General features: G+C 43.6%; 1 protein-coding gene across 2 annotated transcripts in view; it reads right to left on the reverse strand.

Moving 5' to 3' along the window:
* Positions 1-3380: 3380 nt before the first annotated feature.
* The window catches only part of SUDS3 (SIN3A corepressor complex component SDS3), a 29401-nt gene continuing 15750 nt past the window's right edge, over positions 3381-17031 (reverse strand). The window contains exons 11-13 of one of the 2 annotated variants that reach the window (XR_015796590.1): positions 10773-10870; positions 8938-9022; positions 6294-6349 (exon numbers count right to left, since the gene is read on the reverse strand). Coding sequence is in view for 1 of the 2 variants with exons in the window: in XM_007426777.4 (XP_007426839.3) it covers positions 6251-6349; positions 8938-9022 (184 nt within the window). In the remaining variant the exon portion in view is untranslated. Of the gene's footprint in view, positions 6350-8937; positions 9023-10772; positions 10871-17031 lie in introns of both variants that reach the window. The other variant, XM_007426777.4, reaches the window with a different exon arrangement.

Genomic DNA, 17031 nt, shown 5'->3' on the forward strand with positions numbered 1-17031 from the left:
GTTGTGTTGTCTCTCAGCATTTCAGGTGTGTCCCCTCCCTCCAGTTTAATCTGAACAGATCTGAAAGAAGTTTCTTCTAGAGCAGCGTTTCTCAATCTTGGAAATGAAGATGCATGGACTTCAACTTTATCAGCATGCTGGCTGGGAAATTCTGGGGGTTGAGGTCCACACATCTTAAAGTTGTTGAAGTTCACACATCTTAAAGTATTGTGGTTGAAGTTGAAGTCCACACATCTTAAAGTTGCCAAGGTTGAGAAACACTGCTCTAGAGATCTCCACTTGGGACAGAATGGAAATGTGGGCCCCAGGAAAGCTGCAGAGCACTGAAGGGGGCATTTCTTACACATCTTCCCATTATTCTGTAACCTCCCTGGCTGTTCATACTTCCCAATTTGAAGTTGTCTCATGGAAGGAACTCCCTCTTCATGATTTCCCTTGGAATTGAACGGAAGAATGGGAAGCCAGGGAGGCTGCAGACTGCTGCAGAAAAGATTGCCTGGTGAAAGACAGTACCTTCCCGCTCACACCCTTGGTCACCTTGCTGTTAAACAAGCCCATAACACTTGTTTTATCTGCACAACCTCCTTGCAAAGTCAATTGGGCCGAGAGAGCTTACAGCTGGCCCATTATCAGCCATGTGACTTCCGTATCTAAGTGGCCTCAAATCTGGGTCTCTCCAGTCCCACACTGACAGCTTAACCACTATCTGCATTAGCTTTGAAGCAAGAAAAGATTAATCCACAGTATCTATGGAACACCTCTGAAAATGGGGTTGTGGGGTATCTGTGGGTGCAGTACCTTGAAACACACACTGAGTCAGCCACCTCCTTCCACTTATCTTGGGTTCTTCCAATCTGCTGCGGTACATGGCTATTTTCATGCACAGTTTGCTTAACCTGGTCACTAAATTCACCCCAGGTTTACACAACACATTGATCTTCAACCCAAGCAATAAAAATACACACACCCCTGAGTCAACTTTAATTCTAACCAAGCAGCATGAATACATCTGCTGGGTGTCTCTTGACCTGACTGAGCGTATTGTGTGAATACACGGCTTTTGTGTCTTTTCAACGCACCTCTGGAAGCCAAGGATGTAACAGAACCCTCCGAATAAATTCACCAGCAAATGAGCCCTTTCCAATTATGTGAGGCAAGACCTGTCTGTGCTCATCTACCCCGTTATACTGATGAGGTTAAGCTAAAGCAACCTTTTAATTAGAGATTAGCTTGAACAGATTAACCTCTGATGAAATCTAATGAGCGAGGCTGGCTTGTTATTCTTACTCTTGGGGAATCAGCCGGGAAAAAAAAAGGATCCCAAAGCAGTTTACAAGGATGAGCAACGTAACCAACCCTGCCCTCAGTTGACAGTCTTAAAGAAATGGCACACAAAGAAAAGGGAGGGAGGAGGAAATAAAAGCAAGAAAAAGAATGCTGGGAGTTGAAGTCCACACATCTTACAGTTACCAAGTTTGAAAAACACCGGTTTAGTTGATCTCCCAGCAAAAGTGATGGAATCAGCCTCTTCTCATCACCCAGATTTGCAGCACAATCGGGGGTCTGTTGGCCAGCTGGCTGCCTTCCAGATGTGTGGACATCAACTCCCATGATTCTCATCAAGGCCTACACTGCCTGTGAATTCCACACCTCTGGAGGGCACCAGGTTGGGGAAAGCTGGGGAAGAAATGGCTTGTTAGCCAAGCACTGTTCTGGAGATACAAACATAACCACCACCGGCTCCAAAATCAATGGCTGCTTTTGGGCAACACGTTCCTGTTCCCGATGAAGACAGGCTATGCCTGAAGATGACATTGATTAAATCATCGAGCTCCAGTCCTTCCTAACCAGGCTGCAAGAGGGATACGACGACAGCTCTCCGCTGCTAAGCCCCCGTGGAGGGAAAGCAAAGCTGTCCCCCAAAGGCGCTGCTGGAGAGAACACAAAGCACACAAAACCCGCTGTTCCAAAATCTCCTAAATAAAAGTGTCTACCTTTTCATATTTGGACTTGCAAGCCAAACATAGTTTCTCGCAGGATCACCTTCTACTGTGCCCACCTTATCCTATCTGGATGCTTCCCAGATGGGTACAAGACCACTCCAGTTGATATGGTCATTGATGCAAATCTTGAGAGTCGGATTTCTGGAGGGCACCCGGCCAACGGCGGTCATCATCACGCTGCAAATCATACGTCTGGAGGGACTTCAGATTGGGTAAAGGGGAAGCATCGTATCAAGATTCAGACCTTTGCCCTGGCCTGTCATGGCATGCAATTGCCCTCGCTTCTGACTTGGAGCAGTTCAGCTAGCAAGGCACAACCTTATGTGCCATCAAGTCATTTTTGACTCCTAGCAACCAGAGAGATATTCTCCATGACAATCCGTCCCCAACCTGTTCTTTCAAGTCTCCTGAAAGGACCTTGGCTGACTAAAATGTAATTTTCTGAGTTTAGCGTGAAATTGAAACTACCTTGCATTTTGTCGTCCCCAACATGCCAAATCCATTGTCCTCCTGCTAGTTCTGGCTCCCCAGTCTTTGTCCTGCTCAAAACGTGGCCAATTCTGCCACTCCTTCCAGGAGAATAAACGTGGGGAAGATTTTTATCCTGCAATTCCATACATAATTAATCTGTCTCCTCTAGCCTAAAGAACGTGATTGATCACAAACCAAAAACGTGCAGATTTCTTGGCCAAGCGCACCAAAGCATGCTTGTGAAAACAAACAACTCAAGAATGAATTTAGATTTATTTCATGTGCCAGTTTGAAGGAAATGGAAGCCTCCCAAATATCTACTGATATTCCGTTTGGCCGAGCCTTTAAAAGGGTATTTGCTCTACTCCTATCTTCAAGGCCCATGTAACTTCATCAAATATTCAAAAAATGTTTGCTACCAAAAAATCTTTATGGGAAGCCCACTTTTGAAGACTGTAGATAAATCCAAAGCTTTAAAAAAAAAATTAAAAATGCATGTTCTGATGCTACCACCCCATCTACTTACCAGCAACTCTTCCTATCTTCCAGCATCTGGCTCTTGGGTTACCAAATTGTTGCCAACATCAGAAATTAATTCAGAGGCGAACAAGGCTTTCAGGCACCAAGCACCCCCAACTTTTGCCCATTCCTGCATGGGAAAGCACAGGTGGCTTTGTCATCCTCTGGCATCTCACAGAAGACCATGGCTGAAAGGGTGGCCCAAGATTGAGGTGATGCAAAGGACACGGGAGGCCCTTTGGGCCAACCGGTCAGCCCAACCGACTCCCAAGGTTTGTTGTTATGGAGATAAAATGGAGATCCCATGCAAATGGGGTATAAATGGCATACAAGTTTGATGAATGAATATCTAATGAATAAATCTCACAGAGTCCAGGGATTTTGGAGGATTTGGAACAATTTTATCTTTATTCTGTGTTTAATGTTTGGTGTTCTGCAGGCACTAGAATTATGGGTTCTTGAGAGCTGCTTTGCCAGGTCCATTAAAGGGCATCAACCTGAAATGAGAGAGGTTCTGTTCCCCATAGACCTTTTTCAGGAAGAGAGATAGCTTAGTTTAAAATACAAGGTTTGCATACTGAAGACCCCAGGGAGGGAGGGAGCAGGTGGGTTCCAGTTTGAACAATTGGAAAGACAAGTGGGAAAGATGGCCCTTTGAAACCCCAGAGATTCTGCTGCTGAGTCAGATGGCCTTGCAGCTTCACTTGACACTCTACACCTTTTCCAACCTTCCACGTCCCCATCTCATATGGCTTCTAACACCCTTTCTTCTTTGCTTCATTTTCATTGTAGAGGAAGGATTTGTGGATCCAGGCTCTTCAGCAAAAGTGGATGGAAGGAGGATGAGTCAAAGTAGTAATTGGAGACCTCCAAGAAGGCCTTGTCCATGGGAGATGAATCATAACCGATTGCAGAACTGATTCGGACATACAGCTTCTTTGAAGGGGTGATTCAATGGGGATGAGAAGAAACTGAAGGGCCAGAGTAGCTAACAGTCCCCAATACCTGAACTCAATTTTTTTTATTTACAAAGTGGATTTTGATGCTAAGGATTAACTCCCAGCCACCTCCTGCAATGGGAGGGACAACTCATTGTATAAGGATCACCCAGAAAGTGCTGAGAGCAGAATGCTGAGGCTCCAAGGATTTTGGGGATGCAAACATGTCTGCATTTGCACAACATACTAAGCTACATAATTTCACAACCCAGGCCAGCATTCCTGTCTTGGAGAGGTGTGCAAGGGGTTACAGAAATGCTTTCTACCAGTCCACTTCCAGAAACACAAAACCACTTGGATCAGCCCATTCCACGATGAAATGGGATGTTTTGGGGCTGGACGGCCTCAACAATGTTCAACACATCCTCAGAGACATGGATATCGGGGTCCAGGATTCCCAACAAGACAACTGGCCTTCAGGTTGGAAAAGACTGACTTGGGATACTCTTAAGCAGCCCAGACTTTGGAAAAACGATTCTTCATGACGACCGCCATACCCACCATTTTTACACAAGATTCACCGTAGGCTTACTCACCTTAACAGCCATTTCAGGTTCCTGGAGAAGAGGGCTACTTCAAAATCAGCCCTGCTTTGTGGTTTTGGACACAGCCTGGAGGCTACAGCAAGTGCCAACATGAAGCTTCTTTTTCCTGATTGCTGAGAGCGAATTATAGGCCCAAAGGCTTGGCCCCCTCTTGTCTGCAATAGCCCCAATGCAGCTACCACCTTTTAATTATTTATTAAAAATAATATTCATTTTTTAAAAAAAAAATGCAGTCTCAGCCCGCGTTGCAAAGGTTACAAGGATTACAGTATGGTCAAGATGACTGCTTCCCCCTCCCCCCGCAAAAGCTAGGATTACCCTTAGTTTGCTAGGGTACTAGAACCCTAGGTAAGTAACTGGCTCATTGTTTGAGCCTGACAGGATGAAGAAATGATGGTACTGAGATGGTCTCACTCCCTCCTGATCTTCAGGATGTCTGTGAAGACTTGGCTACTTCATCAAGCCTCGAGGACAGGGCTGGTATGACTATTACCTTTCACTGTATTTCTGGAATATTTGAATCCTGGCGTACATGCCTGTTTGAGGCATGATCTTGGTTTCATGGTGGTTGATTATTACGAGTTTATTTTCAAACAGATTCTTGAATTGTTTCACCCGTAATAATCTGCAGAGCGATCTGGAATAAGTAGAGGCGTTCGCTGTTCAGAGGAGGTGGATGGGAGCCGTCAAGAAGGAAAGCAACCCTCCCTGCCCAGAATTGTGGAGCTGGGGGAAATACAGCCAACACTACACGTAAGATTGGAGAGATAAAAAATATTTTGGGAACAACGCTTTGCCACCACCAGGTCATAAAAACAGTAGAATGCTGGGAAGCTCAGCCTGTGCTTTTGGTCTGGATCCAGGCCCTACGCTTCTAATATTTACATTTGGGGGGAGGGGGGAAGCAGACAAGGAATAGGTTTGCATGCACAAAGTCAAGGCTTCTTGGAGGATGTGCCCAACGTTTTTCTGGAGAAGGCCAGTCTGCGGAAGGGGGAACCTTTGGGGATACAATCAACTTCATGCCTCAGCAGAACACCCTTCCTGATGATCCCAAGGCTGCTTTGAGCAGGAAACAACATTCAGGAAGCGGGGGGGGGGGGGAGAGAAGAAGACACTCTGTGCTTGTCCACCATTGCCTGCAAAACCAAGAACAGAAAAACCACTCCAAGCTCTTAACATAGCTTTGGCTTAATCAAGAAAAGTCCTGTAACTCCTTTTCACATAAATAACTCGAAATCCAGGAGGCCATGGAGGTTCTGAAAGCTCCCAGCCAGTTCCCGGCACGTCCGCCCAGGTGAACGCCGTCCTTTTCTAGTCGTTTCAACAGTCCTCGCTGTCACCTTCCCACATTTGGCGCGGCTCTGCTTTGCCGGACAGTCAGCTCAGCTTCCTCCAGCTGCACCGGCCCTCCTCGACTGAAAACATTTACAATACTACGCACGCAAGAAAGGACGAAATAATGGAAAGAGGAGAACGTGGATGTTCTTCTGAACTACCCTCTGGAGACGAGACAATACAGACAAAATCTTCGGTCCAGGTTGCAGGGCGTTCAACGAGAGACACGAGGGAGAACGCAGCCGGTGGAGAGACGTTCCCAAAAGAGGCAAAGGGGAGGATTATTTTTTTCGCCAATCACACCTAGAGAGCACAAGCACACGTCTCGCAGACAGCTGATTGTCTCTACCACGGACGTCTGCTGGGAAAAAGAGAGTCAAGCTGCTGACCGTCGGCGGATCACAAAAGCTCCCCGCTGGAGCTGACCAAGGTAGATTCTCATTTTCGTGCTGTCGCTGGTTTTCCTCACCCAGATCTGTCAAGGGGGGGGGGGGAAGAGAGAGAGAAGGAGAGAAATGGTGACACTGGGAAGAGCTGTTCCCCTATGGAGTGGATTCAGAAAGGGAACGGCTTGACACGTTGTTATGGCAGCCGGAAACATACTTGGATTCCACACGCAATCCTGCCCGCCTCGGTCCTTTACTATGAACTTAAGTATTACAACTCACGCCCGATCACGCTTTCGTCAATTTTATTTCCCAATGGGGAGTTTTAGATGCCCAACTGCTAAGCTTTAAGAGGCAAGTCTATTGAACTGAGTATCATTCTGAGGATTTTCTGTTTCCTGCTGCCAGGGTACCCTAGTAGGTTTTGCTGGCAGTGCTAGGTTGCTGGCTATAGTTGACTTTATCTCCATACACTGTCTTGGATCAATGCTAGCCATGGAGCATTGGGGTGGTGGTTTGGAGGCCGTGTCTGACAATAATGAACACCACAGCAACAGAACAGGCATCAATGGTACGTGCTACGCAGAATAAGAAAATGGATGCTCACAGTGGCAGTAATTCAAATTCTGATAAGCTCCTTACACGGCGTTCTCCTTCCTCAAGCCGACGAGCCGTGGAAGCCACGCAATGTTTTCATGAGCGTCACGAAGTAGTGTGTGCATTCGTTATCAGGAACCATTGCATTTAACTCAATTTTTTAGTATAATAGGCTTTATGACAATCTGTTCGTAAGTATGAGTTGTCCATAAGTCGGGCATTCTTAGTCTGGGGACTGCCTGTACTCCATCTGATGCCAAGTTACGTTTGGACTCACACCTCATGGCATAACTCTGCACACTCTTTGGTACATCTGCAACTTGGCCCATTATTAACTGAAAGAGATGCTCTGCTGAATTTGAGTACAAGCAATACCAAATATTTCTTCTTCAATTACTCCTTTGCTAGGACCCCTCCATTTCACTCAAAATAGACTGAAATGTCTTGCTGCATTCCAAACCCAGCGGGGGCTTCTCCACAATGGTTATTTGTACCTGGTCATCTTAGAGCTATTTCTAACGTTGCAATTTTTCTCTCTCTTCCAACTCCCAGATTTCCTCCTTGCTATCTGTGTTGAGATACCATTTAAAAACTCATCAGACTAAAACACTCTGGAAAATTTCACCTCTCTGAGTAAAACAGCCATCAAATGGCAGGTCGACACAAGTTGGGCACACGTACCAGTTATAACCCAATGGCCGGGTTCACGTGTATGCTAGACCGTGATTTCTTAAATAAGCCAAAACGGCCCGGTTCACTGATAACACTAAGCAGATAACACTAAGTGAACACTAATTAACCAGAGTTCAACCATCCACAATGGTGGGGTTCAGACAACAGGCTAATCGGACCCCAAACCAATCACAATTACTAAGTGTGATTTTCTCCCACTTGTTTAGTGTGTGACAGGCCTAGGGGTGACTCAAGGAAAGAGAAAGCAAGGCAAATACATTGTCCTGGAGACTGGTTCCTTTCATTCTGAACCATTTACCTCTGTAATAGCTTTTTAGAAACTGCAGAGGAGAACCTCAGAAGATGGTTTAACTTGAGAGGTTAGGAACTAGGAATCTGGTACAGGTACGCCTCACTTAACGACCACAGTAAAGACCGGAAAATTCATTGTTAAGTGGGGCAGTCATTAAGCGAGGAATCATGTGATTGTACCCAATTTTATGACATTTTTTGCGGTGGTCATTAAAGGAATCACTGTGGTCATTAAGTGAATCATGTGGTTCCCCGTTGATTTTACTTGCCGGAAGCCGGCTGGGAAGATCGCAAATGGCGATCGCGTGACCCCAGGATGCTGCAACCATCGTTAAGTGTGAGCTGGTTACCAAGCACCCGGATCACAATCACATGACCACAGGGATGCTGCAACAGTCGTAAGTGCGAGGACTGGTTGTAAGTGCCGTTGTAACTTTGAACGGTCGCTAAACAAATGGTCATTAAGCAAGGACTGCCTGTATTTTCTACATGCAAAAGACTATTGCTCAGTTTCACAACTCTCCTAAAAGTCAGCAAAAGTTGCCGGAGTCCAATCCTTACCAATCCAAACCGGCAAAACCAATGAAGAGGAAAAATGAAGAGCACCTAGCAGGCCACTGCTTCTACCAGACTAAGGGGGGCAGGGAAGACTACAGCCTTCAAGTAGAAAGCCCACAACCAAGCCAGAAATCGATAGAGGGCAGGTTATTTCTCCATTTTAACAACACATCTAAGAGAAAGAGATGGCGGGTCAGGAATGCACAGATTTAAAAGCGACTAGCTAAAAGCAGCAGAGCAGTAAGTGTGTCTGTTTCTGACACGCAGCCAGAAGAGCTAGGCAAGAGTTCCTATTAAGTTTCAAAAGAACTGCTGTAGTAAGATCAGAAACGTTATCCAAAGAAATAATTGCCTGATGAAAATCTCCGTTCCTGCTCTGAAGGATGCTTTGCAGAAGCCCTCCAGCTGGTGGTTGCCATGCAACTAAGCAAGAAAGAATCCAGCCCATGATATGGTTAGCGCACTCCAAAGTTATGGGGGAGGCTGCTCCTGATTCAAACCTACAAGGCCACGACTCAGAAGGGAGACATTTTCTTACCTCGTTGGCTCCCACCGAGCTGATCACGCAGCTGATTTTGGTGTTCTCTTTTGATTCCAGATAAATAGCTTGGCTCTTGTGATACCTGAAAATAAAATAAAGAGTGGGATGTCATCGCAAAAGGGAACCTGTCTCTTATTTGTGAAACAGAGCTGCTAGAGTCCCTCCCCGCCCAAATAAGGACCTTTTCTGCCTGCCAAAAAGGAACAAAACCCTTTCACCCGCCAGCCTCGCACCCAAATGCAATGTTTAACGTGCCAGGAGGAGGGGAAATGATTAAATACAGGAATAGCTTTATTAATGTTTTGTCCTAATGCTTAGAAAAAAATCACTACACTTTAACCATATATATTTAATACAAATTAGATCTGAAACAAATCAACAATTGCTTGGCAGGACCGTTAGCGTGCAGCTCAGAAGCGTTGTGGAAATTCTCCCTTCCTGTAACCGTTTTCAGATCAATTTCTTACTTTTATATGACTGCAGCTTTCAGGAAAAAAAAGCCTCTTTTCATTTCCCTTCTTTTATTCACAGCCGTCTTGGGTTTTAGAAAAGGACACATCTACCTCCCTATTTTCTTCCTTCTCGTTCCCTTGAATTTCCCTCCCTGCTTTTCCACTGTTCTTCCAATAAATCCTCAGCATTACTGGATCTTTTCCCCAACAGCGAAGAGTTTAAGTGTCTCAGACAGAGCTCAGCTAAGATTAACCATCACCTAATCACAAGCCTAAATTGTTTGACACGCTTCCTGTTTACGCTGCTCCACTTTTGTTAAGAGCCTGTATCTCAATAAGAACCCAGAGTCATTGTATCTAGCCCAATCTCTGACTGCTGTTAAATCTCCTGACCACCGAAAGCCATCAGGATGTTGTTGTTTCTATGATTTCCTCTCCTCTGTTGGCATTATCCTATTGATTGAAACTTTACCTGTGTATAAGAAATGTATAAAAACCTGCATCAGTACGCTGTAGGGCACTGTTTCTCAACCTTGGCGGCTTTCAGATGTCTGGACTTCAACTCCCAGAATTCCCTAGCCAGCATGGCTGGTTGGGGAATTCTGGGAGTTGAAGTCCAGACATCTGAGAGCTGCCAAGGTTGAGAAACACTGCTGTAGGGAATAGGGCATAGCAAGGTAAAGAGAGCGCCGCTGTTCCACGCTTCTCCCAATTTAAATTTAATTTAATTAATTTAATTTTAAATTTGGAATTTAAAATTAAGCATCGTGGCCTTTTGCCCCATCTTCAAATTTTAATAGAAATTATCAGAGTGTTTGATGGAGCAAGGAAAACCCTTTTGCTTTCTGACACAACCCACAATTTTAGGCTCAGGTTGTACGTGTGATCATGTCAAATCAAGCAGCTTTGCTTTCTTCTGATCTCACCAGAGTGGATTCCCCTCTCCTGGTCCTTGTGAGGATCACGGATGCATTAGCATTCAAGCTCCCTTGGGCACATGCACTAGACTTTAGTCCAGAACACGGAGGCTGACGTCTCCAGTTTAAGGCTCTATGGATTATTCCACCTGCTTTTCACCCTCTAAAAGATGGCCGGTGGGCTAGTGTAGATGTTAAAATGAAGACTAATGAAATCAAGCTGTCTCTGAGGGGCTTGTAGGCATATTAGACATGGCTGAGGGACTGGCTGTTCGCTGCCCATTAAAGGATATCCTAGTTTTGTTTTTTTTAATGACATAAACCATAGGAGATATGGAATCTAAACTGAGCTTCCAGTCTGGCTGGTATATGACCAAGAAGCTTTTGGACATGAAGAACAAGGAAGATGCCTGTGTGAGGTCAAACCAAAACTTCATCTAGGCAAAAGCTTTGAAAAACTCACAGGCAAGAGAAGGGGTGACTGCTCTTCCCTTGGCATCAGGATCAGGCATTTACAGGCACGCTGCCCCTCAGCAAAGTTTAACAAAGTAGACTTCTCCTCTACAAAAGAGTCAACTTTTTAGCAGAGAGCAAAGCCAGGAGATCATTGCTTGCAGCAGCAGATTCAACAAATGCACTCTATCACACGCTAAGCTGGACTTACTGCTAACCACGGATAAGATACTTTTCCCATGGATGCAGCCCCATTTGCCAAGCACCTTCAATGCTGGTTAGTAACTCAGCCAACACGGTGAGGGCTGAACGAGTGATATTTCTACTGCCTAGAGTCCCATAAGGATTGAGGCAATGATAATTAATAAAACAGCTTCCCAATTATTTGTTTTTTTAAAATGAATTTTTAGAACAAATAAGATTAAAATTAAAAAAAAAAACAGTTGCATGGTCAGGAAAGCCAAACTACATTCTCTTGGCATTCTAATTTCACCCTTGTACAGGGTGGAGGGAAGGGGATTCAGCCAAAAGAGTCTTTCTTGATGAGATTTGGGCCTCCTGGTTCTCTAAGTTAGAAGAGTAAACTCCAGGTTTGGAAAACACAAAGTGCCACGATAACAAGAAGACGTGGATCCCAACTGTGATTAAGCACTCTGCCTTGGCCACAACTCAACCTATACTTTGGAACTGGACATCAAGCTAAGAGTAACATTACTATAACTTAGTCTATAGTGTGAAGTAAGCCAAAAGGTATATTACAGTGTTTCTCAATCTTGGCGACTTCAAGATGTGTGGACTTCAACTCCCAGAATTCTTAAAGGCGCCAGGGTTGAGAAACACTGGTATGTTATATCCTGTACAATACACTTTTTCACTCTGGTGAATCTACTTGCAAATCTATTTCACTGTATGATTGAGTTCCAGCACTGAAGCAAAAATATCAGACTGAGGTTAAGACCTTGGACGTAATTTGTATGTCTTCAAAATGTTGCAAGGCAGCTTCTGTTTTGACCCTGAAATCCCACCCTGACTGCACCATATGAATCCTCATCTCCCTAACATGATACACCAAGTACCGTTTTATAGGTATTACAGCCCTCTTCCATGCCCAACTGTCATAACCAAGCCATTGCCTATCACTCTTGATTCCTTAAATGAGGATATATTTCCACTGAAAACCAGGTCTTATTCAACTCTTTGCAGAGATTCTGGATTTCAGCCTCCAAACCACTATTTCTGTAAATCTAAATACCATTAAGCAGCTTTAGATATTCCATTCCTAGCCATAATCATTTGTTCTTTCAAGATAATGATCCTCTTACATGTTGCCTATCAAGAAAAGGGGGGAGGAAATATATTTCTACAGTAGCTAGCAGATTCATTTTTAAAAAACATATGATAGCTTGGGAATTTTAATTTGCACTTCAAAATTGTCCTCCTACACTTGGGAGCTATTTTAAAAGTATTAAGTTTCTGCCAAAGCATTATTGCCATTAAAAAAATTTTTTTAAAAAATAAACCGTTCTAACAGTAAAGGGGATGGAGATGTTGAGCTTGACGCCTAGGAAAACCTGAGAAAGGAGAACCGAAATGACCAGAAACATTCTACAAACGTTTAGCCTAGTATAACAAAGCTCCCATGAAATGCAGAAAACCCCAAACCAGTGATTACCTGTACGGCTGGGGAAGACTACGGAATTTTGCATTTCAAAGAAAAAAGTGGCAGGGATAAATCAAGGAACACAAACACACCCACACTCATACACCACGCTTCACCTTAATGCGCTTTATTTGGACTTGGGTTCTGCAAATCCAGCTGTTTGCTACTTATGCAATAAACCATGGTTAAATAAATCACAGCCTAGCCTCCGTGAACGAAAGGAGGAATGCAACGGTTAATAATTAATCTGAATCATTTTTTTTTCTCTGCCACGAATAGACCAACCGGCTTAAGTGAACATTCCCACTGCAAATGTAACGCTTCTGTTACGAGTTTCCACATACAGCTTTACACGGAGCGGAGTGTTATTTTTCTAAGTCCTGTAGCAGAATTTCAAACAGTAGGAAGTACATTATTAGTTGGGAAGACAGAAGCCCTTTTCAAGCCTAACCTACACACACATTAAAAACCGCTAATGCAACTGCTTTTATCAAGCCTCACTCAGAAGATTTCACACGTTTTCCAATAAAACCTTTTTGCTTAAAAAAAGAATTCTTAGAACTGGCAGGGAAAAAACCCAACTCCTCAAAAGGGGAACTTTGAAACACACTTGGATCCCCAAAATGTGGTTCAACAACACCCAGAATCTTGGAATATCAGAGCTCTGTGTCACATCACAAGCTATTTCAGCACATTCCTGTAAATTCAAAAACGTGCTCGGTGTGTATGCGATTATAGAGGATTACTTTTTAGAAATAAAAATCTGAAGCCCATATACATCTGGAAATAGGGGGGAGGCTTTTTCAAATCTGGTGCAGCACGAGCCAAAAGCAAAAGGTTACAAAATTCAACGCAAAAACGAGTCATGCTACTGATAAGAATATTACAGATACTAAGCAAGGTCAGATCAAATCTGAAAACAGTCTCTGTATTTGTGGCTGGGTGTCCCTTGAGCTTAAGAGAGAAGAAACTTGATCTGAAGAGTAGGGGGTGGGTGTCACAGAGAGCAAACCCCACTAACTCCCTTCTAGCACTGAAGATGTTACCTGGCCAGGTAACAAAATGTCTGCAAGAAAACAACCAAGCCCAGAGAACCCGAAGGACTCCACACTTCAACTCTGAGCTACAGATCTTCTCTTCCGTTGGGTGGGTGTCAGCCTTAAAATGATGGACCTCAGGAGGTCTGTAAAGGACTTGCCAATTCAAGGCACCCCTGAGGGACAAGGAAAAAAGGTTCAATTGCTGTGCCAGGCAATTGTCAATGATATTCTTCAACAGTCTCCTAAACCACTATTCTATTTTCTTCATCATCATGTTCATCATTATCCCAAATCAATCCACTGCAGAATGAAAGTCTCTTCATCAAAGGTTGTTGGCCATCATCTACCATGCTGGTCCAGTATGGATTGGTAGAGTGATGTTTTTGACCTCCCAATCTAGGGCTGAGAGAGGGCCTGGCTCAAAGCCACCCAGCTGGCCTCTGTTCCTAATGGAGAATTAGAACCCATGTCTCCCCACTCCTAGTCCAGCCCCTTCACTACTACCCCACACTGCCTCTTGGACTGAGAGGGAGGGACTAACCCAAGATCCCAAGAGAACCTCCCTGGCTGGGGAGGGACCAGATCCTGAGTCTTGCCACCCACTGTCCTTCATCTTCACCGCAGAAAACACGGCACTCACTCTAATATGGCCAATGCATATAGATTGGGGGGGCGGGGGGGAGAGGAACGAAAAAACAGCCATTCTCTTAGAGAAAACTTCTGATGAAGACTTTTGATGGTCCTCTGCCACCTTGTGGTGTAAAACATTAATGACCTTGGTTTCCATTTCAACCCCCTCCTGAACTTGACTCCATGGAGAGACTTCAGGACTACAATTCCCAGAACTCCCCTGCCAGGTTGACCTAGACGTGACAATGGGGAATTGAGATCCTACTCAACTAAAGGCAGCCAGGTTGGGGAGTAATAATTTAGTATGTTCAATGGATGTGTGATCTTTTAAGGGGGAAAAAAAAACATCCTGAGAATTAGGGCTTCAGGGATCCCTGATTAAAGTTCTGGGTAGCCCCGCAAAGCCTGTTCCGACAGTAACCAATGAATTGCAATTTGTAATGTGGTGGAAGGGGACAACAGGCACCCCCATATCAGTTTTAATTAATTAAACGTAAAGTTAACATTTAAAATACAATGAAATGGGATTTTTTTTTGGTTGAGGACCAATCTATCCTATGGCCTTTGCCCTAAAAATCCTATGGCCTTTGCACACTCCTATTTTAAAAGTAGACTATTATCTACTCCTTGAGCAGGTGGCTGGATCAGGCTCTGCTTAGGCAAAACGCATTTCCCCTGAAAATGTCTTCTTACAGGCTGGGCTGAAGAGGAAGGGCTGTACAATAAATACTAAAATAGTATGTGAATGCAGTTCACAGAGGAATCAATGCCTGGGACTACCCACAATGGAGGAATGGTTGGTGAAGATGACGGAACTTGCTGAGATGACTAAATTGACTTCTTTGATCAGAGGAAAGACAATATCTACATTTATTGCTGACTGGAAACCCTTTATGGACTTTTGGCATAAAATACATTAAAAAATGAACTTATGATTTATGGTTTTGATGATTAGACAGGATAGACTATAGAAAGAAGAGAGTTATGTTGTAACCATAGAGCAGTGTTTCTCAACCTTGGGCACTTTAAGACGTGTGGACTTCAACTCCCAGAATTCCCCAGCCAGCATGGCTGGCTGGGGAAATCTGGGAGTTGAAGTCCACACGTCTTAAAGTGCCCAAGGTTGAGAAACACTGCCACAGAGCAAGAGGTAAACTTATAACTGCCGTAAAGATGATTGGCAGCTACTTCTTTGTGTCTTCTTTCTTTTCTATTTTTCTTTTACTTTCTCCCCATTTCTTGCACTTTTAGCTTTCTCTTCGATTTTCAATTAGTTTTTATTTTTTGTAAAAAAAAACTTTAATAAAGTTATATAGTTATATTAAAAAAAGAAATCAATGCCTGGGGTGAGAGTGAGTTCCTCTTCCAGGTAAGCGATCAAGCAGATGTCTATCAGAACTGCTTTAACTGGAGTTAAATCCCATTCAAGATTCAATTACCTGTGGGTATCTAAATCATTAGTAGCTCCAGTAATTTGTATATCTGACTGTGCCCTGGTGATCCTAGAATTGAAGCTAGAAAAGACTGCTTTTTAATATCTAATTCTGGTGGTTGGATCCAATATTACTGACTATTCAGTCAGTGAAAAAACATCTGTTTCACTCTTTATCTTTTTTCAAAGAAAATAATGTAAAATGAGCATCCCTACTGATAAGGGGAAAAGCAATGAAAGAAACAATGAGGGGGAAAGTATTACTTAGAGGAGCATAATTAAAAAGCAAAAAATAAAAGTCGCATTATCAGACATTTGGAAATTAAAGATTAATTAGGGGAATGTAATAAAACAGGCCCCTTAAAGGCTTATGCACAGCCAGAATTGAAAAGAATGGGATATCCTAGAGACTAATAAAATTTCAGCATAGCTTCTACATTGAAAGCAAAAATGTTAAGAGCTTGACAATAAGACCTTTACATTATTAGCCCATGAATTAAAAAATAAAACAGGGAAAAGCAATTTATAAAATTTAACCAGGATTCCACTGATGAAATGGACTTAAGGGTCTCAAGTGACTCAAAAAAAAAAAGATTGCCTTATGCAAAATCAAATCTTTGTTCCACTGAATGTGCCCTTTTCCGATTTGGTACCTGCCAAATGCATTGTGCTTATGGCTTCCAGCATATCTCAGCTATCAGGGCTCACACTGGGTGGAGATTTTTTAAACTGGGTTCCGCGGAACCCTGCTGTTCCATGAGAGACCGGGCAAAAACCACAGCAATTTCTCTAAGGAAAAGCAATCACAACCCAGTTGTTGAACCCTGACTCGTTGGGTTAAAACGTTAACCTCCGCAATGCGTGGTTTGCTTTTTGAATTTATAGTAAGTGGAGGAACTTTCTGGACAGTAATTGGGGCATCGGTTTTTGTGAAATTCAAATAACTGTGATGTATAAATTTGCATTAAGAAATTACAACAAGCATGGGTTTGCCAGTTTTCTATCACTAGAGCTATGCCTCTTGATCAGGGGTTCCGACAGACAGACAGATAAACAGACAGACATTTAACTAACAGGTTCCACAGTCTGAAAAAAACCTGGAAGTCCTTGCTCTAAAGCAGCGTTTCTCAATCTCAACAATTTTAAGATGTGTGGACTTCAACCTCAACAACTTTAAGATATATGGACTTCAACTCCTAGAATTCTGGGAGTTGAAATCCACACATCTTAAAGTTGCTGAGGTTGAGAAACACTGACCTAGAGAACATCAGGTTGAAGACAGCTGAGTCAGATCAGTATTGCTTGTTGAGTAAATAACAGTGGTTTCAGGCAGGAGGTGCTCCTGGGCACACCTGAAGATGCAAAGAATGGAACCTGAATCTTTTGCACACTTGTCAGGGATGCTATGGCAGTCTAGCCCTTCCAGCCTCAACAGGGAGGTATGACCAGTGACGTCCCTCTGAGTGCGAACAGGCACAATCACTTTCCATACTTTGACTGTAGCCAC

Source organism: Python bivittatus, unplaced genomic scaffold (assembly GCF_059951505.1).
Source record: "Python bivittatus isolate LINGU-HERP-01145 unplaced genomic scaffold, Pbiv_v1 ctg000280_np1212, whole genome shotgun sequence".
NCBI classification, from domain to species: domain Eukaryota; kingdom Metazoa; phylum Chordata; class Lepidosauria; order Squamata; family Pythonidae; genus Python; species Python bivittatus.